This window comes from Drosophila pseudoobscura, chromosome 2 (assembly GCF_009870125.1).
Source record: "Drosophila pseudoobscura strain MV-25-SWS-2005 chromosome 2, UCI_Dpse_MV25, whole genome shotgun sequence".
In the NCBI taxonomy this organism is placed as follows: Eukaryota; Metazoa; Arthropoda; class Insecta; order Diptera; family Drosophilidae; genus Drosophila; species Drosophila pseudoobscura.
Genome location: NC_046679.1, coordinates 9,483,835 through 9,506,657, shown reverse-complemented (window position 1 = coordinate 9,506,657; position 22,823 = coordinate 9,483,835). Strand labels below are relative to the sequence as shown.

Here is a 22,823-nt window from a genome sequence, read left to right as displayed (position 1 = left end):
CAGTCCATAGAAGAGTGTTCTGCTGCTGCGGTGCCTCACGTACATGTGCAAATATGAGTGCCGACCCCGGATCTCAATGATTTTTTGATTGTTCAAAGTACCAGCAGATAACTATCTGCTGGATATAGGAATCGGTACCAGAAAGGAATCCTAAAGCATCAGCGGTAAACGTAAGAGCGATAAGTTAATAACTGGAGTGTTTTAATGGAAAGGGAAACCCCCTAGATTCGTGCCGGAACTTCACATTTTTAAAGTTGAATGAAAATATAATAGCCTCTGAAATCCCACTTACGGCCAGATATAAAAGACAAGCCCTTCTTGAGTATTAAGACATAATTAGTTTAGTTTATTTACGATAACATTATACCTAAGTTAATAGGAACTCTTTGGTTACGTGCTGGAAGTTCAGTTTTTTAGCAAAAGTCAGTTTCATAATCTTTGTGGTCGAGTCGAAATCAGCAGTCATGATCGTCTCTTGTTGAGCATCGCATTGACCCAAATCCGCACCTGAGTCACAGGCCATACAAAAACACACACACACACACTCAAAAGCACCTCTTGGGCCTAGAGACGCCTCTACGGCGGCTCTACTCGAGGGCATTAAGGAACGGAGCTATTGAGGCGATGTCCTCACAGTCGGGTATGGCTTTGCCTTTGAACTTGAGGCAGGAGAGCGCACAGGTCTGGCCCTGGAAGTAGTCGCCGAGCATGGTCTTGCACTGGACGCAGTTGTTGAGACACACCTGTTGCAGAAGGAGTATGTGAATGTGTTAATTGGCCATATATCATCGGTTCAAGATGATTTATTGAGACAAACCTGAATGAAATCAATGCCGCCCATCGCATCTGCAAGTAAGCAATTAAAATTGAAATTGAATACGCCATGGAGGAGGACTCGAGCGATTGCAGACTTACCAAAACGCTTGCCATAGTGCCCGATGGAGGGCAGGGCATCCCCGAATTGCAGCAGGGAAAGGGCAACTACCACAACGGTGCACAGTACTAAGGGCTTGGTATTCATGATGGATGGATTCTGTGTTGATAGTATTTTTGTGTCTGATTTGTCAAATATGAGCGGGAGCTGGCTGGCTGGCTTGCGACTTGGCTGGTCTAGAGCGGAGTTGAAATAATTATTATCGCTCGTTTGTCTTCTTATTTTATATACATATGCTCTCGGCCCAAACGCAGATGCGAAAGCTTAATAACGTAAAGAAGTCTGAACAGAAACAACAAAAACAACTATTGCTGAAGCCGGTCTCTGAAAGCGCAGAAGCGAGGCGAAGCCGTCGGACCACTGACGGACAGAGACACTCGAGCGCCCAGTCCCAAGTCCCAGCCCAAGTGGCGCTAAGCTACGTCAGATCTTTCAACGAATCAAAATCAATACAAATTCAATAAAACTGCCATTATAGTTGCTAAGCGTATGCAAATTTCGATTTGTACCGAGCGATACGCAAAAAAATGTTCCTATTCAGAGATCTGTTTTGTGGCCGTTGAATTTTGCATAGCTATCAGGTGAACAGATTTAATGGCTGCTAAATGGATGTTCGGCCCATTAAATGAGTTAGAATTTATGGAATGCCTCTGATAAGACTTCAAAGGAGACGCGACAGAAATGTTTTGTAAGGCAATTAAAAATACACATGTTTGCAGACCCGTCTCCCGCGGGTCCGTAAATTATTTACAGATCTGTCATGTCATTTTATCAATGCTGTTTATAGCTGGCGAAAAATTTCCCCCACTTTCAAGAGCACAGCAAAAAAGTCACCGAAGTTCAGAAGGAAAGTAGCACCTAAAGAGCTTTAGGAAAACTTCTCGGAAAGCTACAGCAACAGCAGCAGCAGGAAGTGTCAAGCCGCCGAACTGTAGCTGTAATTAATGCAAATTTTATGCGAATGGCAAGCGCCGGGTCTGCCGATCCGATCCGCTCCGAACCGATCCGATCGCTCATTAATTAATGGTGCTGTGAATGCATTAAAAATGTTGTAAAACTGTGGCGTGTAGAACGGAGTTGGGTGGGCCTGGCTATAACAATAAGTTACGCTCCGATATAATGAGCATTCTTTTGTCCTACACGGATCTGCCTCCAACCGGACACGCTACTGAGGCGGCTAGGGCAAAGGTACTGCAACTGGTTTTGGGGCGCCTGCCTTTTCTTTAAACGATTTAAATTGATGCCGTCCAAGCGAAACAGAATGTGGAGACTAAACTACAAAATATATACATATATTGGTGTATAAACGAATCAAATGTATCGTGGGAAAAGTTTTAGTTATGCTAATTTTATGCGACACAAATTGTTTGTTTCCTAACCAATAGGCAACACGCGCCAGCATATGAGTAATAGCCCGCGGCGATTAATGCCGCGAATACGTCACAGCCCAGCCGCTTTGTGGGCGTGACACTTGAGCCGGGTTTTAACATATGATTTTGGCCAAGCGAATTGATAATGACGTATGAACGGTACTTGACACTTACCGGTAGTTGATTGTTTTGGCGGCGAGGTGTGGGCTCTGGTCAAAAAAGTGTCGGGTCGGCGTTGGCAACAAGTTTGTTTGCTGGAAACTGGTTCTAGAATAACTGCTGTCGGATTGAAGAGTTCTTTTCGTATTTATACAAAGTCCGTCGTTGGGCTTTTGTGCGAGCAAATTAATCAATTTATCTCCACAGTAAATCCACATAATTGAATATGTGCTCGCCAGCAGCAAGCAAAATGTCACTTCCGCTGGCAGTAGAGTAGTCAGCCACTTTCTTGAGTGCTTTTCACAGCAGTTGTTCGCTGGATGTAACATGTAACTTATCCAGTTTAATTGCGTTTCTTTTTGGCGCAGCCGTTACACGAAGTACTCGTAGAATTTGGATTGGTACAAACAGGAAATGCAAACAGCGCAAAAGTTTCTCTAACAACTATGAAAAGAAGCTGCTTTTTCTGTAGTTCTAAATCATGACATATTGCTTTTATTTCCTAGTCCCTGGACCAACTCGCGCTTGTGAACTCACTTCACCCCTTGCATAACAATTCAATCAAATATGGCAATACAATCTTTACTGAATACAAGTCTCAACTAATAATGTATTGCGACGTATGCTGTTGTGAACTTTTCCCATTGACCATAAGCTGTACATTTTCTCATCGTTTTGGTGTGGTTACATTCTACATTTACAGGACATTTCCAGAGGCCTGAACTCATAAGCCGTTTTGAGTCGGCTTTTCTATAACTACGGTGCTAACATCCTAATAGATCCTGGTCAGGCTGACAGCTTTAGCCCATTCTCAATGGAAATTAAAAGGTCTAGCTGAACTAACATATTTAAATAACAAAAATCATCTAATAAATGTACAGCAATAAACGATGTGGATGGCCTGGATCAAGCCGTTCTGGCAGTGGGCTTTGGCACCATCAAGGTGCCTGGACTACTGCCTGGTGAAGAATTCCTTGTCCACCAATTGGGGCAACGAATGCTACATCCTGATGTCAGCTCGCAACAACAACTACGGCGTAAAGACCATTCCCACTTATGTAGAAATGTAGAACAGTCTTCAATTATTTTTTTATTTTCTAGCCCAGCGGGCTCGAAAAATGAATTACACTTTCATTAGCTGATGCCATATGCTCTTTTGTAACCGTAAAATATTTAAACTCCAATCAAAACACATAGCTTTTATGTTCAGCAATTTCCGTTTTATTAGAGTAAAGTAAACACATTTCTTAGGCGCATTTAAAAATGTATATTAAACTTAACGGAACAACTGCTTTTTAGCAGTTTACTGCTTGAAAACTGTACCTTTTTTTGTCAGTATGGCATCACAGTATCTACAATTATCCAAGCAGTGCAGCATGTTACTTAGCTCCGCTAGATGGCGTGTTAAAATACTTGCGGAAATTTAAATTTTTTTGCGAAATTATTACTAAAATGGAATAAAACAAAGCATTCCACCCATGAAAATGTGTTTTCAAAGAAGAGCAGAAGAAAATCTGTTACAGTACAGCTTGGCGTGACCCTATTACAAGGATAGTAGAGATGCCACAGAGTTTCAGAGCAACATTAAAGGTTCCTGAACGTAATTCTGTTAGGAATATATTTTAACGATTCCCAGCTTGGAAAGAAGTCTCTCGTCGTTGGATATATTTCTTAGTCCATTTAATGACTCCCATAGAGGCAATCAATTTCTCTTCAATATAAATCTCATTATTAAAGTGCCGGGCAGATTAAGGTCTTTTTTTTGACGCCCCCCCTCCCCAGGACGTGCGTTGAAATTGCTGAAAAGCCACAACAGCAAACGTTTCCACCGATGACCAGCAATCGAATCGGGTGTATGGGTGTGGCACACCAACATCGACGCCGTCGAAGAGCGAAAACTTTTATTAGTTGGAGCAACGCTCCACAGAAGACCACACCGAGTAAATCAGTAAACGATTTTCTTTATAGTGCAGCATTTGCGAGGCAGCCTTTACGTTTTTGTTGCAGCGGCAAGAAACTTTTATTTTAAACCAATCCCCAAGCCAAGGCAAGCCGAGGTTTTCGGACGCTTTATTTATGAACTTTGCCGGCATAGTCGATGCGATGCGCCTCACATGCTCCAGTCCATCCATATATTGCAATCGCTTCCTTTGTGCCTCGCTGGATATTTCAGGCACGTAAGCATTAAATTTTTTAGCCATACAATATGCTCATTGTGGCACTGATTTTAGCTCCAAGATATATGCTGCCAGCTAGTCGGGCATGACAAAAGAGCAATGAAGCCTATTTTGTAGCTGCAAACTTTGCCAGGTCGAACAAAAAACTTTTATTTAAATATCTCGTTACGTTGCCGGATCTGAAACCACTCCTATCCCCCCGTTCAGCACTGCTCTGAGCTGCTACACTGGCAATCCCCAATAAGCAGAAAGTATGCGATGGAAGGACAAAACTCTTAATATAGTTGTGGCACTTGTTAATAATAAACCTTAAAGTATTTTTAACTATGCCCCCTAAAATAAGAGCAAGCCAGGAGTATAATTAGTATATGTAAGCCTTTCACATGCCTCAGTGCACACGGGAAGGTATGGGGGCAAACTAAAGAGCTAAGATCCCGTTCCACTCCACTCCCTGCCGCACCAGCCATCGTCGCGTATGCGTAATGAAGCTTGGGTGCCTCACTTGCTTGGGACACACACACACAATCCCAACGGTCCCATACCTTCTTCGGCCACCGGCATGTGAAAAACGTGTTAATCCACAAACTAATTTGATGTTAATGTGGAGGGTTGATGGGTCGACAGGTCGGCGGGGCAGCGAGGCAGCGGGCAGCCGGCTGCCTTAATTGTTTTTCAGCTCACTTTACAGTGTGCCTCGCCTCGCCTTTGTGGGGCTTTAAAAGCCATTCAAAGTGGCCGGGCCATTAGAGCGTTAACAAATTATACCTGTCCTCGGCTTGTCCTGGCCTGGACCTGGCCCAGACCCCCAAAGACAACAGCCGGAGCAGAATTAAGCGAGCTGCGAATTAGTTGCATCTCAAGGTCCTCCTCCTTCGCTTCTGCATACTCAGCGTTCGGGCGGGTTTGTAAGGCGGCGACGGGAAAGACCTCATCTCGGGGGCGACCGCCTGGCGCGCTCAATGTGCTCGAAATGAAATCAGTGAAATGCTGGAAATTAAAAAATAACGAGATAATTAAAAGCTGCCCCCGCAGTTATTTGCGTGTGTGTCTCCTTGCTCACGTAGCGCTGCTTAAGTGGCGGCATTGAGGCTGAATCCAATTGGGGAAGCGTTTGGTGGCATGGCCATGCCTCGCTGTCTCTCTGTCTGTATGCCCACAATTGTCTGTGCCAGTGTGTATCTGTGTGTGTGGTCATGGAAATGTACAGAGGGCGACCCGGAGCGAGTGAAAGAGCCGTTTTAATCCTGGCGTTTACTTTGTCCCACCAATGCTCGTTCATGTTTAATGTCCTTTCATTTTGTATTTGACTCCAAGTTGCCTTTGTTTCTGTTGTTGTGTTTTTGCCTTCGTTTTTAGATTTGGCTTTGTTTTGTTTTGGTTTTTGGTGCTTATTTGTTTTCGGCTCACGCTGTGCCAAAGAGAAGGCCTGTCTCTGCTTTATTTGCTAATTGCTTTTTGAGGTTTTTTGGCTTTGGTTGTTGCACAAACACATTTTCAGGTTTTCTGGAGCGATACTCGTATACCTATTTTCCGAAACGGGTTCAGTTTATGCGATTTGTTATTGGAATTATCCGGAACAGCATAATCCGCATTGATATATGGCAATTCCTGGCAGTGGCAGTGGCCCAGGACAATCGGCGAATTAGTACACACTTTGCTAATTACCTATTCAAGGAGCTGATTAATTATTTGCCAATACACATTAATTACCGGAATTAATGCTTATGAAGAGCTGCCCACCAAGCTTTCCCCGAAAGCAAATAAGAAATTACCTGAAAAGAGTCATGGCCCGGCTAAAGAAGAGCCCACAAATGAACATTTTTCGCACTCATTAGTGAATGATTTAATTTAATAGTTTTGTGGCCCTCAATATGGGGACAGGGCAGTAGACAGCAAAATATTCATTACATTAAATGTGCATAATTTATACTGATGTTCGTTTAAACGCTGCAATTATTTGAAATTTTTCCATCATTTTTTTAGCCCTACACTCATGCGGATCCATTGGCCTCCTGGCCACAGAGTTTCCTATTGGCCATTGAAATAATTTCAAAATATATTTATGGTACTCGATTCATTGTAACGCGGATAACTCTTTGCTGGAATGCTTGTTAATAAATATTGAAATGGAAATCAGTACGACTCAAATAGCCAGCGGGGAGGAACGATGGCAAAAACATTTTAAACAGCCATAAAATCAACGAATTGTGGCATTGCAATTAAACAAAATCATTTTAGCGGGTTTTGTGTTTTATTTTTTATGTGTGTTATCCCACGTTTACCTTTTCAATTGTTAAGTACTATTTACATATTGAGTCGGAAATTAAATAAAGCGATTTACTCTCCGCTGATGAACTGACCTGTCATCTCACTTGATTACGTTAGTCACAGTGTAATTAGTCAACTGAACGCCGAAAAGCGGCCAAGGCTCGGAATTAGACCAAACGTTTGTTAATTAGCAAGACCAAACACACGACTGTGGGTGTGTGTATGGTGTGTGGATGTGTGTGGTGTGTGCCCGTGTGACATAAATTGAACTGACGGTGAGCGCTGGATGTCTGGATGGCTGGATGGGTGGATGGCTTAACTGGGCCACTAGAAGGGGTGCGCAGAACGAGAGAATGCACTGACATGCACATGTCCAAAATGCATAGCTCGACAAAATGTCAGCCAGCACACCCGACCGTACCACCTTCTTTGGCTATGTGCGGAAATGTGTCGAACTCTGCCATGTTGCGATACGACAAAATTGGGTCGCATTTCAAAAATTTTTCGACTCCGGATGGTCAGTGGGTGTCTGGGTGTCTCGATGAATCTCTGCCTTGGCGCTTGTGTGTATCTGTGTGACTTTGCGTTGACATTTCAACTTTGCCCGACCAGGCTAATGCAATGAAAACTTGCAGCTTGCCGTAGAGCTTGGCTTCTCTTTTTTTGCTGCTGTTCAGATGTTCAGATGTTCAGAGAGTCGTCGCCTCTTGTTTTAGGTCACATAGCTGGAGACTTAAAGTCGAGATGCTACCAGTGAACCTGAAATCGCAATTAGACATACACAGCTTCAAAATCGAACTGCCAAACGGCTGATCCTGGATAGTAACGAACCAGACTTTATACACCACACAACACCATCCCTAAAGCATCAAGTCCAGCCCCAGCCAGGCAGTAATAAGTGTCAAGCCGTTCCCCGTCGGCCCTTTGCAATCACAATTTATGCTGGCCAAAGCACTTCAAAGAGCTGACGCCACAATAATAAACCATTGCACAGCCCCGAGGCGCAGCAAGTAGAGCGTCAGAGACAACAACCAACCAGAGAAATCGGAATTAAAGTAGCACAGCAGCCCAGTGCAGCTCGGTAAAGTTGCTTTAAAGCAAGCCTCTACTGACGGGATATTGAATCCGATGAGCCTGGAGTTTCCGCTACTGTCAGCTGGCCGAAAATAGCTGGCCTTCAAGAGAGTTGGGGCAGCCACAACACCATTGAGTCGCGTCTTTCTCCGCTTGCGCATTGTAAAAGTTTTCCTCTTTCTATACATACCCCGTACTCGTGGAGTAGAAGGGTATATTGTTTGAGTAGATTGTTCTTCAAATGGGGCACCCAAGACAAGCCCAAAGGACTATGTGCATGTTTCTGTACTTTTTAATACAAATACATCCTGCAGGAGAATGTGAATGTAAGTCTGGTTTGGTATAAAGAAAATTTGATCAGGGTATCTTATTGTCGGAATATTGACTTTCGTATTCTGTTCCTTGCTTTCTTTTTGGTGTTTTTGTTCCTTTTTTATTTGAGTTTTCACTTACCTTGTGCTTAAGTGTTTCTTCTACCAGGCCATTTGCCATTTGTTTCGTTTTTGGCGGCGCAACATTCTCTGTCGATGTGAAAACTTTGAGCCAAAGGTGGGTGAAATTGGGGAGCCGAAGCAGAGGCAGGGCGACCGAGCATGCGGGCTACTTTTATGATTATTGCTTTCCTGCCTGCTCAACCTCGACAGGAAAGTATCTCGTATCTGTGCGCCTGAGCCTATGCCCATGCCAATGGCATACTTAGGCCTTAATGTTAATTTTAAGCATTTTCAACCATAAGCTTTTGATTTAAAGCAGCCACAAGGCCATCCCATCCGAGCAGTCTTGCTGGCGTGCTGCCATCACAGGACATGGACATGGACGCGGACATGCAGATGGCTGTGCTGTGCTGTGCTACTGCAACCCCGGCCAGGGCAACTGCAGCTGTTCTCTCCGGCTCTCTGGAAGTGCACTTCACTTTGTCTAATTGTAAAATAAATAAATGAGATAAGAACGGAAAGTGGCAGGGGCGTGTAAAAAATTCAAAGGAAATTAAAAATTGTGCACGAGTTGCGTCCTCCCTGGCCAACCGCACACAGTTACACACGGATGTGGTTGGAGATACGGCTGCGGATGCGGCTGCGGATGCTTATGCTCCCATGACTCCAGTGGGGCAGAGTGTGCTCCCTAAGCGCACGGCAAGTGGGTGTCTGTGGGGAGGACTGTCGAAAATAATAAATCAAAGTGACACATTGAAAATGTAAAGATCCCGCCCTGGCTTTCCCATGGGCGCATGCATCTCTGGGAGTTTTGCACCTGGCTGAGACAAAGAAAGTGGAGCTTTCAATTTCCACGCGCTTCAACGGCAAGACTGACGTTTGAAATACACAAGACGCTGCTGACTGGCAGGCAGACCCAAGGAGTGAGTAACACAAGAGGGATGCAGTCTCAGTCTTTGTGGAAGCCACCCTTTCGTCATTGTCAGACAGCCCGACAAACCCGACGAAGTTGTTTAAGTACTTTGCGGAGAGAATAGCTGGCTGTCGCAATTTAGATAAATTTTAATTTTAATAAAGTGTTTGCTCTGCACTTCTGGCCCACTTGAGCGGATACTCTGCGCATTATGAATTAATTATCGCAGTCTGCCACCGGCTTTGGTTTGGACCGTGCCGGGAGCCGGCAAGGCTTGGGCGGCACGGCGTAGTAGAGCTCGCCCACTTGTCCTATGGTCTTGCATGCCATGCCCTCCTTGAGGGCCTCTCGTATGATCTTGTAGCAGACTTCGGCGGGAAAGCTGGTCTTGGTGGCAACAAATGCACCCAGTTCCTGCAAGGAGGTGGCCTGGGAACTCTCCCGGAGCCCAGCTAGGATGAGTTCGAGAGGACTATTGATGCTGCGATCGTAGTATATGAGAGCCATGCCGGAATTGTGTTATTCTGATAAAATAAACGTAAATTTTGTGCTGTCAACTGAAAGGAAAATCCATAAGCGCTTTTCAATATCAAATTTCGCTGGCAAAGCCATCTTCTCGACTTGAGCCTGTGGCCATCTTTGGGGAATCAGAAATCACTTGCTTCCCACACGCTGGTGCCACACGAAGCGTTAAGTTACTCATGAGATTTTTTTCTTTTTTTTGTGCCGCAGAGCAACAGTTTCTCACCCCTTTCGCCCTCGCACACATGCATGCATCCAGACGTTGCCTGTCAAATTAATGCCGCTCTTTATGCGCCCCGTGGCGCCTCGCTGTGTGCTTTGCTCAGCTTTTTTGGGTCCACATTTATCGACTCCGTTTAAATTAAAATTAAAGCAGCTGGCTGTTGGGGTTTTACTGGCTACTGGGTACCGGCTACTGCCTGGCGATTTACCGACTCAATAACACATCGGCTGCCAGGCCAAAAAGTTCAAAAGGCGGTCAAAACTTTTCCGTTTCTTTCATTCTTTCTTTTCCATTGCAAACAATTTGAATGAGGCGCGCAAATTGAATAAAAGACCATTGCCACAGATCAAGCTGAAAAACTGCTGGCTGTGATAAAATCATCAGCTTTCATCCTCATTCCACGATTTCCTTTTTCTCATTCTGCAAGTTTTTTATAGTCGTCCGTCCAGTCTACGTGGACCGAGCAGGATTGGATTGGTAAGTCAAGGCGTGGGGGAAGCTGCAAATAAATTTTTATTGCACGAACGAATTCAATAAAATGGGCAGCAGAGGAATGACGGCCAAAGGGAGGGATAATAGAACTAGAAGCGAAATAGGGAGAGATGCTCGCTACTTAATTAAATAATTTCGTTTTTGTTGGGATATAAAGACATTAAAAGATATATATATGGTAAGAGAGCGACGAAAGGATACTTTAAAAATTTTTTTATTCAAGGGACTCTTAGAATACAACTATAATACGAAGTCAAGTTCAACATTTTAGAGTCATTTCCGAAGAAAATATCATTAGAGTTATTCATGCAGATACCATATAAATGTAATTTATCTCATTTGAAAATATGTATTAGCTACATTTTATTTATTGTATTCGAACTGGCAGAATTTCGTATCGGTTGGAAAACAGTTTGGTGCTGATTACCGGCAATTATCCAATCAGCCACGTACGAGCTCATTTTGCATTGCCGGCTCTGACCGGAATATTCATATCCAACTCCATATCCAGCGTACATACATTAAACGCAATTTATGTAAATTGTGTGCCGTCATTTGCACTAAGCTAAAAATGGTACAGTGCCGTCCAGTCCAGCCCGACTAGGGTCAGTAAAAGGGGCGTGACCGGAGTGGGCATTACATTAAATCAAATTTGAATGCATTGAGCAGGCTGTGTGTCCGGCAAACACAATAGATGCAATAGAAAGAGGTTGGGGAGGGGAGGTGGAGCATGGGTGTGCGTTCGAATTGAATTTAATTTTATGCATTTGCAGTATCAACGCATAAATTATGATAAAAGGCATAAAATATGTACAGTGCGGGAGAGTGAGCCAAAGCGGAAGTCCAAGTAAATTATGTTGATGGCCGGGTGGAGAGGAGAGGAGAGCGGGCCTCGAGAGAGGTCAGAGCCCATTCACGACTCACTAAATTTATGCAGCAACAATGGCAAAGATCAGCCCGACACAGATGCTCACTGAATTAGCCAGCGCAAATATTTATGGCCCTCTGAAAGGCGAAAAGAAGAGCAGGTTACGTAAATGTTTGTCACCTGCCACCTGTTCACAGTTTTCGTATGCGAAATATACATGGAGAAGGATGCAGGCGGGCAGCCAGGCAGCCAGGCAGGCGCAAGGGAGATCGAGATGGCAGAAAGCAGCTAATCCGAATGAGCGCCAATTGGGGACACATGTCCAGGCAGGGTCCTTTAGTTGCTGAAGCTGCAGCTTCCTCCCCTTTTGCCTTTGAAACTCATTTGGGGCAAAGGCAAAGCTGACAAGTCCCGGGCGGACACGACTTAGCCAGAGTAGACTGCTAATTGAACCGACGGTCATCTGGTGGGGCACAGGAAATGCCAGCAGAGCATTCCTTTAGTATTCGTTCTTTTATTAATATGTCCCCAGCCAGCTGTCCTCGACTACACAGAAATAAAGCACAGGATGGCTGGGAAGGCACAGCGACAAGCGAAATGCAAACTAATTGAAAACACTTCAAAGGACATCAATATCAAAAGCATAGACAGCGAGACAGACCGAAGGGTACAGATGGAGCCGGAGGAAGACCGAGATACAGAGAAATGGAGACAACCCGTCTTTCAGCCATCTAGCAGATGTCAAACGAACAAATCGAAAAATTGTCTAAGGTCCGCAGAATGTACCAAAAAAAGGAAAGAATGAAAATGCACAGGAAAAGCATGGAATCCTCAAACGCTTGCCCTCGGTTCCGATTGGCCCCAGACTCAGACACAATCAAATCAGAGCTATGCCAAAATTAAAAATATTTTCGCATTCTCCCAAATAAGTATATCCTTCAATCGAGGCACTTTTCCGCAGCAGTTTCCCTCGAGTCAACTAAGGTCCGAGCAGCATACTCGTCTGATATTCAGCTTTTGCGCAAACGAATCGGTCCGCTCGGAGACTTGTAGTTTCAGTTTCAGGTAGTGGCCGGGCCGTGCTGGCCGCCCCATGCAACAATAAGTGGATAAAATCCTTTTCATTTTCCCACAGTGTGTCCGGCTTGCTACAAAATCAATTTACAACGGAAGCTTACTTACATAACCCCCCCGAGACACATAATCCTGTTTATACGAGTATGTGCAGATGATTCGAGCCGACCCTCTCTCTTGCCCAGCTCCGGTCCTTTCCAACCCAATCGCCACTGAATATTGGAGCTGTCGCAGGCCGGGTCTCTGTTTTCCTTGGGCATTTCACAAAATATCACAGGTAACTGTCTAAGGACAATGTCATCACATCCTTCGGTTCAACTTTGTCGTTGCTGTGGTCGGAACTTTTGCATATCGGTCACATTGTCCTCTGGGGCAGCACGTGTCTTCCTCTATCCGTATCTTTCTCCAGCCCCACCCCCGTTCTATTCATGGCGTGTGTGTGCGTAAAGGCTCCGATTGCACTTTATAATACGGTTATGCCTCCAGGCATTTATTTGCCTTAGTTAGATTTTGTTTGTTGGGAAAATTTCATAAATATTTACTTGCTGCCAGCTGCAGTTTCTGCTATTGTTCCCGTACTCGTACTGCTATTCGCTTAGTACTGGACCGAATAAAAACCCAATTTGTCCGTGTGCACGAGGGAGTGTATTGAAAGCTGATATTGTTGTGCGTTACGACATTTAATTACGAGTCCCCAACATGGCTGATGGCCATCGTTGCGTATGCGTGATTTGTTCAACCTTTCAACAGCGATTTGCCGGATATGCAGAGAGCAGAAATTAATGCATACATAATACATATTACATGCTATCTTTCGTTATTAGGTCAAACTAGACTCCAGCTGGAATGCATTGTTACTGTTCGTCAGAGTGCTTCTTCAAGGCTTCATAATCCTCTGCTGAATATTCAATTTAAATTAATACCTTACGATTGATTTAGTTTCATGAATTGAAACTTAAGTCGCACAGAAAGGTGCTTTGACAAACTCGAAAGCTGGCATTTATTCAAAAAGCCCCGAAGTGAGGCTTTTAATAACCGAGTATGTACTTATTTGGGTCGATACGGATTGACAGGGAAAACTAAATTGAACATTTCCCCAAACTGCTAAGAGCAAATTTAAAATTCTGCACATTAGTCCGGGCACCAGAACACATGCATACACGGCCATTAGATAAGCACGGAAAGACATCTTAATGCAAAAAAATATGAAATCAATGATTTTGAAAAGCTTTGGAAAGACGAAGATTAGGATGTGTACTCCTATGGGCTGTCGGCGACAGAACTTTTATGGCTTATCAGAAGTTAAGTGCTGGCGAACAGAAATATCATTAAATTTTAAATAAATTGAGAGCCGGCAGAAGTGCATTTCAAATGCAAATAAACGTAGGGCAACGAGTAACTCTGATTCAAGCTGCAATGTAAAACTGATGGCAAAGTAAACTGTGGCTCATACTCGTACCCGTGCTCGTGCTCGTAAGTTTCCCCTATTAACTGAGCCAGAACTTGAATATGCAAAATGATTATGTCTACGCCAACGGCGACTCACAGACTCGCAGACTCACAGACTGACTGGCTGACTCTCTGACTGGCTGAAGTAGATTAAAGACACCAAAAGCCACTCAAAGTCAACTGAATGGGATGCGAGAGAGACGGAGTGGAGTAAAGTTGGATGGGCACTCGAAAGTTTTTTTAAAGTTTTGTGCAACAATGAGATCCTTATTCTGCTCCTACTGCACCTTTATCCTGCTTCTGCAGTCAAAGTTGGCTGGCTGGCAACATTGCGCCAATTCAATTGATTTGCTTCTGAAGTGCAATGCGTTTTTGAGCGCTGTGCAAATAAAACTAATGCAATGTGTGCCCCAAAAACTTGGTTAAGTGATTGCCCACTCCCACTCCCACTCCTTCTCCCTCTCCCTTTCTCTCCCCATGCTGCTTATAAAATTGAATGGATATTTTTTCTTTAATTAAACTGATTGGTATTTCGGATTCTGGCTAACCAGTTGGGTGTTTGCTGTTTGGTTTTTTTGGTAACTGGATTCCATCTCCTTGCTCAGCTTTAAACTCCCAAGCTGAGACTAGCCAGATGAGGGAGATCTAGAATTTATTAGCCTCCGTTTTTCCAACACATTTTTATTGGCATTTTCCGTTTGCGTAACAAGTTTTGGCTAATTTATTACAATCGACGCATCGTAAATTGCGAAAACGAGTCGTTTCCTCACTCCTCATCCCTCTCCATATCCGTGTCCGTGTCCGTGTCCCTACTCAGTCCATGTCCGTGCTCGGCTGCTGTTTGTTGAGCAATGAGCATGTTAATGCTGAAATTTATGCTCAGCAAACAACTCACGAATTTCATTTATTTTCCAAGGCGCTCAAGAGCGCTGCCCAGACAGTTTTCAACTTGGCCCCTGCATAATCCTGCTTAATTAGCTCCAATTGTCACTGTCATAAAGCGCATCCTCCAGAGACACTTAAGAGGCCAATTTGCAAATAAGTCAGTCAGCTTGGCAGGTGCTCGCCTACGCACCAACCTCTGACTAATTTTCTCAGCTCATTGGCAAATTAATTAGCTGTCAATTTGGTGAAAAGTTTACCTCACTGGCTGGGCAGCGGTTGCCCAAGTTTAATTGCGTTTTTGTGCTCGAAGTGTTGGGACCTTTGAGGCTCATTATGGGAAACTTTGGGGAGTTTTATTTGAACTGACAACGAGTCGGAAGCCCACATACCGAACAGCCGGCACATGAATCAAACCGTAGAACTAACAAGAGCCGAAAACAAACGCAAAAACACAACCCCCTGCCATGCTAACGAGTTCCTAAAGAGACGACAATGTCGATGGTGGCATTCGAGTTTATTCAAGCGTTATGAAATCTTGAAAAGCGAACAATTTTATTTGTCTTCCACCCTTCAGGAGCAGCGGGACCTTCATCCAACCACAAGGACACTCCGTATGTGGGAAGGTGTTTGGTTTTACAAATCGTTGCGATGTGGGAATAAAACATCTGTCATCATGGGGTAACATTTAGTACATAGCTACAGAGCAGGGCATGGGATTATGTCCCAGGGTGTTGAACATAAAAAAAACAGAACAAAATCGTATGGTTGTTCTCCCTTTTAAAAGTTTAATTTTATATAAGTTATCGATAATAGGACTATGGGATACCCGAAGCTTAAAATTAATTATTATACACTTAGGTTTTCAGGTTTCTAAACTCTAATAGCAGACGATTCTGCACATACCATACGTGCAAGTGGTAGAAAAATAAACTTTCTTCTCTCTGTCGTATACTAGACACCAATACGATATGCCCTGATACCTACAACGCACACCGAGTGTAAATTTAAAGGTAGACTAGAAGAGAAGTATTTATGAACAGCTGAATCAGAGGTCTCGAGAGAAAGAAAACTTTCAGAAACAGTTGCTCCACTTGAGAAAGATTTTTCAATTAAACTTTACCCTGTCGGCACACTCCATCTTCACCTGTAGCATGGGTGGTGGTGGAAGGTGAACCTATTTAAGTGCTGCGTCTCGCATAAATATGCACATACAAATGCTGGTTCTTGTTGGATACTCCTACTCCTACTTGTACCCCTACTCCTACTCGTCTATAAACGTATTTACGACACGTGCTAACTTTGATTGTCTTTGCCAGTGGGCCATGGATACCCATGGGTGTGCATGGCTAGTATATGTACTTCTATATAGATTCTGTCAATGCTGACTGGCGGCAACTATCTCACGTTTTGTTCCTGGTGATAAATCAGACGCCCTTGCAGTCAGTCGGGGCCGACTTGGCCTTCTTCTTCTGGCCAACTTAAGTAACGCAATCAGCGAGAGTGCTTTTTCCAATTTTTCCTGGGCTGATGCTGGCTGTCCCTGTCGCTGTCCTTGCTATTACCTTATTTCGCTCTCTCTTTCCGTTTCGCTTTTGTGGAAGTAACAGAATTGCATTTAAATAAAACACAAATCCAATCCATTGACCAGCTGAAGGCAAATTGAGTTATTTAATTTGCCCGGCAATTATACAAGCTGGCTCTGAGGCTGGTCCGAACAATGAGCTGCAAATTGGTTCGTTGCATAACGCTTTTGTTCCGTCATATAATAATAATGGCAATCATAGCCATCAGCCAACTTGCTGATGCGCTTTTGTTCATTAGTGCTTTAGAACCCAACGAAAAATTCGATGTACATATATATAGAACGCGTTGCTGGAGTGCATCGAAGAAGTGCAAAATCCAGGCTGCTCTCAATTGAATGTTGCATAAATAATGGCAACGAATTCTCGCCGCCTTCCACAGCCAGCCACTTCCTCTCTGGCGACAACATCCGCTACAAAATCGCAAGTGTGCATTTCCGTTTGTTGCATATGGCTAAAAGCATATCACTCCTCAATTGACAATAAGAAATGAAATTTGCTGACAGCACATACATGGGGAGTGCGGGGCCACAGAGCCCCATTTGCAATGCCATCAAAAATGTATGAATTTGTTGATTTGACGGAAGCAAATATTTGGAAGGCGGATGTGTGTGTATGTGTTGTCGTCCTGCAGCCGCCGCCAGCCAGAGCATCTGGGAAATGTATTTTCTATGGCTTTGCAAGACGCAAACATTCGACGTGCATAAAGCAATCGATTGCACTGCCTCGGGGAACTACGGCTACCCCGCTCATTGATCATCGGTTGGCCGGGCCCCCAGGGGACAAACCAATTTCTTCTCCCTATCTCGCATGCAATTAGTTTATGCTGGCAACGGCGTCGCCTTCACAGCATTACTACCATTACCCTCCAAAGGCATTAGTGTTTGCATATGAGCGTTATCGCCGCCCCGTAGCGTAGCCAAAAATTGTATGCACAGTTCGATGGTTCTGCCCCTGCAGGCAAATGCAATTTTGGATGAGGCGCGTGCCCAATCTTTAATGTGACATGTTCCAATCGAACATTAAACCCATATGTTCACGATGAGACAGAGCCGAAAAATCCAAAAACATTGTAAAAAAAAAGGAAAGAAAGAAAAACGTTACAGTGAAAGATAGCGTCGTTGTAGTTGTATGCCCTGGTGCCGCCGATGCATCCGCCTAATGAGGCTAATGTAGAGTCATGTGTGTGCGAGCACGAGTGTATCTACGTGTTTGTGTGTGTCGGTAACTGTGTCCGAATGAGTGTGCTGTGTGTGTATGTGTGTGTGTGACTGTGTGCGGGGCACGCATGCAGACACTCTAAAAATGGCTGCCTGCATGCTGCTCAACTAAGCATATCGACGTCAATAAATCATCCAATAATGCGCTGATGCTGATGCAGTGCAGGGCGCAAATGGCGCTGGTTGTTGGTGCTGCTGGTGGCTGTCGGTGGATGGTTGGATGCTGCATGCTGCTTGCTGCTTGCTGCATTCTGGATGCTGGGACCATGTCTTTTGCCATTTCCGGAGTTACATACGATACGCCGCCTCTGCTCCTGCCTCTCGCTCCTCGCTGAGTGCTTTTTAACTTGATGCTGTGGCGGAGCCTGTGACTGTGGCTAAGGCTGATGCCGATGCTGATGCTGATGCTCAGACTGGTTGCTTCGAAGCACTTATGTTTGCAGATTGTCAGCATAAAATGCAAGCGAAGAGAGCATTTCACAGATTGAATTTTATTCGGCTGCGGTTATTGCAGCCATTACGAGTGCTGTGCCCCATGCGCTGCACTGCGCCGAGCGGGGTCGAGTGCATGCATCAATTTACTAGATGAAGCTTATGTGCTGCGATGGCAGACTTGCCACGATTCCGCTCTCGCACTGCAAAGTGCCTGCCATTTGTTCGGATAAATTTCGCTGGCGTCAATGTTGTTTTCCCAGCACACATAGACACATGCCACATGCCACCATCCTTTCAGCTTCAACCTCCTACACGCACCAAGCACCACCCGCCCGCCACTGGCAAAGTTCATTAAGTTTCATTTGTTTTTTGCTATGCGCGGGGCATGCGAACGCCCAACTACTTAACAACTTATCTTCGCCCTGCCACCCACACTGCATCCTGGAGCGCTTCGAGTGCGCCGCGTTGGGGTGGCAGTGGCAGCTAATCATTTTATCGTTAACGCCCCATTGCATCAACTTGCGTGGGGCGCGCCGCTCTTGGCCCGCTTTGCTTAGTCGTGTGAAAAATAGTTTCGTCATGCCAGACCGACTGACAATCTTCATAGATTTGATAAAATTGCTGCTGATGTTGCTATTGCGCTGGCAGCATTAATGCGATTTTAATGCACTGATTTGATTGAAGCCAATTGACAGTTTGCCTTCGTGCCCCAGCATCCTGCTTCCCGCCTTACGCTTCCTGATGGCAAGCGAAAGAAAACGGTGTTATCATTAATGGCACAGCCATAAAGTATAGGCTTAGCAAGACACACCGCATTTAAAGCTTAGATTTGGATATACTTTATGTAAACTTTACGAGTTTAAAGCTGACTAAAATTTATATTTTTCACGGTATTTAAATCGTGGAAAATATACAATACAATCATTATTAATGATTTCCATCCCTTTATCAAGCCCTGCCACTCAATCTTTTCCAGTTGTCTACGCAATTTGTGCAGATTGACACCTGTGCTCCGGCACCCGGCCTCTTGCCTATGGTGTTCTGATGCTCCTGCCAGCAGAACGTTTAATTAGACTAATTAAAACCTGACAACGAACACTGCATTAATAAGCTGCAGTCTGCTAGTGCAACCTGCAATGCGTTAACCGCACATCAATTTATGCAAATCAGAGCCACGTCTTACGCAGCCTGGACTTCAATGCAACTGTGCACAACGTCTTTGATTTGAAGGCACAAATTGTCAATATTATATTGGATGGTGTGGTCTATTCTGTCCTGGCCTGGCCTGGCCTGGCCTGGCGTGGCGTGGCGTGGAGACAGCTAGCCTCGTCCTTGTCATGTAATTAACGCCATAATTGTCCTTCAGCGTATGACTCCCTCTCGAGTAATTCTTTTTAATTTGACATGCAAATAATGCCTGAGTAATTACATGCATATTTTATGCAAATTATTAGCATGCATGGCCAATGAGTGCCCTCCAAAGGAAATTATAATCATGCCCTGAATGAGGATGCTTCTGATTCGGAGGTTGCTGCAAGAGGCTTTGTATATTTTACACAAAGAGTTTCTGCTTTTAAAAATATTGCGACTCGTTTCAATTTCTTAGAATTTGCATTTCTGCCTTTGACAACACTTTTTTCTGTTGTATTTCTCTTGCTGTCGTTCTGTCGCTCTGTCGCTCTGTGCGCTGACTATTGACATGGGACTGTGTCCAGCATTGGCTAGGAGGAGGCAGTCCAAGTCCCATCCGTCCGGCAGGGTAAGTAGCCAGTGCCCGAGAGAGTCCTGGGCCGGCTGTGAATTTCCGTTTCCGGTGGCATGCGACACTCTTTGCAAGAGCACTCAAGCGCAAAAAGTGCCTTTCAACTTATTTTCCTGCTTCTATTTCGCCGTCTTCGGCGTCCTGCTGCGTCTTGTCTTCCGATGGCTCTGCGAGTGTCCCCTTTGTCTCGTGTTTTTTCTGATTAGATTTTTATTCTCATGAATTTTCATTTCCGTTCCTGAATTTTTTATTCGTATACGTACGTCCGGCGATTCATCAGTGCTCGTTGAATTCCTCGGAGTCGTGTCGATAAACAAAAAAGCAAAAAGCAAAGAGCAAAGTAAATAAATAACAACTCTTCGGCCATTCTGCAATTGAAAATATATCTGTATCTGTTGTGTATCTGTATCTGTAAGCGTTTCTATATCTGTATCTGCGTCTCTGTGTGTATCCGTATCCTTAGCAGGCTCTCCGTTTGTTATCCGTATTCCCCGACGTGCGACTTAATGCACATTTCAAATTACCGGGCAGTTGTTGACCTGATTACAGATCAGCTCCCTCCGGCGCTACTCAGCCCACATTGGACCACAATCCCCTTCCCTTTGCCATGTTTCCGTAACTATCTATTCATTTAGCGCCGCTTTAATTAAACCGGACTGATTTTTTCCCTTGCACTGTTGCGATAATGATTTTGTGGGCAATATTATAATAATATTGATTATGTAAACGCCAAAGGGAGAGAGTGGACTGGACTGGGGGTGTGCCAGGTATTTACTACACCAATCCCTACTGGGCACAATGTTTATTGAACCGAAATTAATTAGTGATTTTAAAGGGCAAGGTAAAAGCATAGTTTGTCATGCAACAGACATATTTATGGCCACGAGGGGTACGAACGGAAAAGGTGGATAAAATAGTATTTAATTTACAAGTTTAATCAAATTATGTTGGCATTAAGTTTTTTTGTTCGATTGAAGTTGGAATACAACTAAAATGTGACAGATATGATATTTAACCTCATATAAAATTTGAGTATAAACATGAAATGAGAGATGAAATCTCTCTCTCCAATAGCCATACATAATTGTAAATTTAGTTAGATTTATTTACGCGCTCGTTCCACCGATTCATTATACATTCATAAATGATTTCAATTTGAATTTTTCCATGTAGTCGTACACTCAATTGGCTGTGATTCCAGTTGAATTGGTTTCTGCATACCCCGGGCAATCGAGACGACAACCCGATACGACTTCGTCGACAGCATCGATGACAACTGCACACAAGAGCAAAGAACCCACATGGAACTGGGAACTGGTAACAGGGAGGCGATCATCGTTGAATGAGCAAAAACAAAAGCCTGAGTAGGGGACTGAAAAGGTTTTGGCATAAAGGAAAAAGTTTGGTTAAACAAAAAAAGCTGGAACAAATTACAAAGTCTTCGTTCGGGGTGGACGAGCGTTCTGTCCAAGCGTGAAGATACCCCAGAAAGGGGAACCTTTCCCATACAAACATCCCGTAAGGTCATTGCGTGAAGAAAGTCAAAGCTAGGAGGGACGATTTAATTCCATTGAATGCTTAGCCGAGGACTAAGCGCCTGCAACAAAGGCTTTTGTGTTAAATAGTTGAACGGTGCAAGGAATTATCATGAATCCAACACCTCACATGTTGCACATGAATTGTGCGGTGGAATGGAGGGGTGGAAGAAGGGATGATAAACCTGTGATAATTCAAATAATCATGGAGCTGGTCTTGCAGACAGTCAGCCACATAGCAGCATCCGGCATTCGCACTCGTATCCGCATCCTGCCAGTGAGGCAAAGGCAGCCAGTCAGACAGGCAATGCAAAAGCACTTTATTTAAGTGAGTCCCACATGAATTGCACTTGGCTGTGCGTCTGGCTGTCTCTATGTCTCTCTGGCTGTCTGCCTGTCTGCCTGTCCGCTGGGCTGGCTGTCTGTCTCCCCTGACTGTTTGTATTTGTAACACTTCTTTGCATTTTTTATGCTCTGTCTTTATAAAGCATGCACCCACACCCGCCCAGTCAGCCCTTTGGTGGGGCTGCAGCTACCATGCCCCAGTATCAAGTGCCTTTGGCAGCAGCTGTTTGGCATTTCTGTGGCAGTGGATGTGGCTACTGAATGTGGATGAGGATGTGGCTGTGGCTTTGGCTTCTGATTCAGCTCCGACCTCGACTATGGCGGTCCGCGCCTGCTCATTATGATAAGTTAGCGCCTCCTTTGCATTTCCCTTTGCCTGTGCTGCTGCTGCTGTTTGCTTGGACCCAACCCTTTCACGGCTTAAAGCGATTGCTTTTGCACTAAAGTTATACTCGTAGCCGGAGAGCACATCAAATATGTTCGAATCAAATCAGACTTATAGCCACACATTAGCTTATGCCGAAAACATTTTACAATTTCTTTCAGTCATAAATCATAAGGATGTCAACGACCAGGCAGAGGCCAAGAATGTCCCTGTCATTTTATGTATTAAAACGTTGCAGCAATTTATAGCTAGAAGCACTTGCAATGCGAATGGAACTAAAGCCATTTACCTTTAGTAATTTGAGAATTTTAATTAAAGGCACTGGCCGGGCAGCAGGCAGCAGGCAACAGCATTTCAATCTACGACCTCGGATGGGAGCTAACGCACCCAGAGACACAGTGGGGCGCCATGTGCAAATGCATCAAAGGACATTTGCATTTGGCCGGCATTTGGAGATAATGTCCTGCGTAGAGGAGGCCAACCGAACTGGACTATCTCTGGCATATATGGCCAGGGCAAGAGCTGGGACGAGGACGTTATTAAATGCAAGTGCATCAGGCGCAGGGCCAGGGCTGTGGTTGCCTAACGTCCTGCTGGCTGTCCTGTCCTGCATGTGCTTGTGTGTGTCCTGTGCGGGGGTGTGGCGGTGTAGGGATGGGTGGGCTGCTTCCTGTGTGCATTACAACTACATTGGAACAAGTGTGCTGCTTGTACTACTA

The 22,823-nt window shown here is 44.5% G+C and overlaps 3 protein-coding genes across 3 annotated transcripts; all 3 read right to left on the bottom strand.

Moving 5' to 3' along the window:
* Positions 1–318: 318 nt before the first annotated feature.
* On the bottom strand, positions 319–2,596 carry Eh (Eclosion hormone). The gene is made up of 4 exons (XM_001358289.4): positions 2,479–2,596; positions 916–1,110; positions 818–846; positions 319–743 (listed from the first exon to the last, which is right to left on the bottom strand). Exons 2-4 carry the CDS (start codon positions 1,019–1,021, stop codon positions 588–590), a joined length of 291 nt encoding a protein of 96 aa, XP_001358326.1. The 5' UTR covers positions 1,022–1,110; positions 2,479–2,596; the 3' UTR covers positions 319–587.
* A 2,323-nt stretch (positions 2,597–4,919) lies between these two features.
* On the bottom strand, positions 4,920–5,974 carry LOC117185678 (uncharacterized). Its single transcript, XM_033385991.1, has 2 exons — positions 5,701–5,974; positions 4,920–5,627 (listed from the first exon to the last, which is right to left on the bottom strand). The coding sequence occupies exons 1-2, from the start codon at positions 5,917–5,919 to the stop codon at positions 5,400–5,402; spliced, it is 447 nt and encodes a 148-aa protein (XP_033241882.1). The 5' UTR covers positions 5,920–5,974; the 3' UTR covers positions 4,920–5,399.
* A 3,480-nt stretch (positions 5,975–9,454) lies between these two features.
* LOC4801196 (uncharacterized) lies at positions 9,455–9,925 on the bottom strand. The gene has a single exon (XM_001358288.4). It carries the CDS (start codon positions 9,834–9,836, stop codon positions 9,546–9,548), a length of 291 nt encoding a protein of 96 aa, XP_001358325.4. The 5' UTR covers positions 9,837–9,925; the 3' UTR covers positions 9,455–9,545.
* Positions 9,926–22,823: the final 12,898 nt, after the last annotated feature.

Bases quoted from the DNA above. Each gene is read 5' to 3' on its own strand.
- Eh (XM_001358289.4), bottom strand. From the start codon at position 1,021: ATGAATACCAAGCCCTTAGTACTGTGCACCGTTGTGGTAGTTGCCCTT. The intron at 847-915 runs GTAAGTCTGCAA...GCTTACTTGCAG, and splicing joins GCACTATGGCAAGCGTTTTG to ATGCGATGGGCGGCATTGAT. The intron at 744-817 runs GTTTGTCTCAAT...CTTCTGCAACAG, and splicing joins GCGGCATTGATTTCATTCAG to GTGTGTCTCAACAACTGCGT.
- LOC117185678 (XM_033385991.1), bottom strand. From the start codon at position 5,919: ATGAACGAGCATTGGTGGGACAAAGTAAACGCCAGGATTAAAACGGCT. The intron at 5,628-5,700 runs GTGAGCAAGGAG...TTTAATTTCCAG, and splicing joins CGCCACTTAAGCAGCGCTAC to CATTTCACTGATTTCATTTC.
- LOC4801196 (XM_001358288.4), bottom strand. From the start codon at position 9,836: ATGGCTCTCATATACTACGATCGCAGCATCAATAGTCCTCTCGAACTC.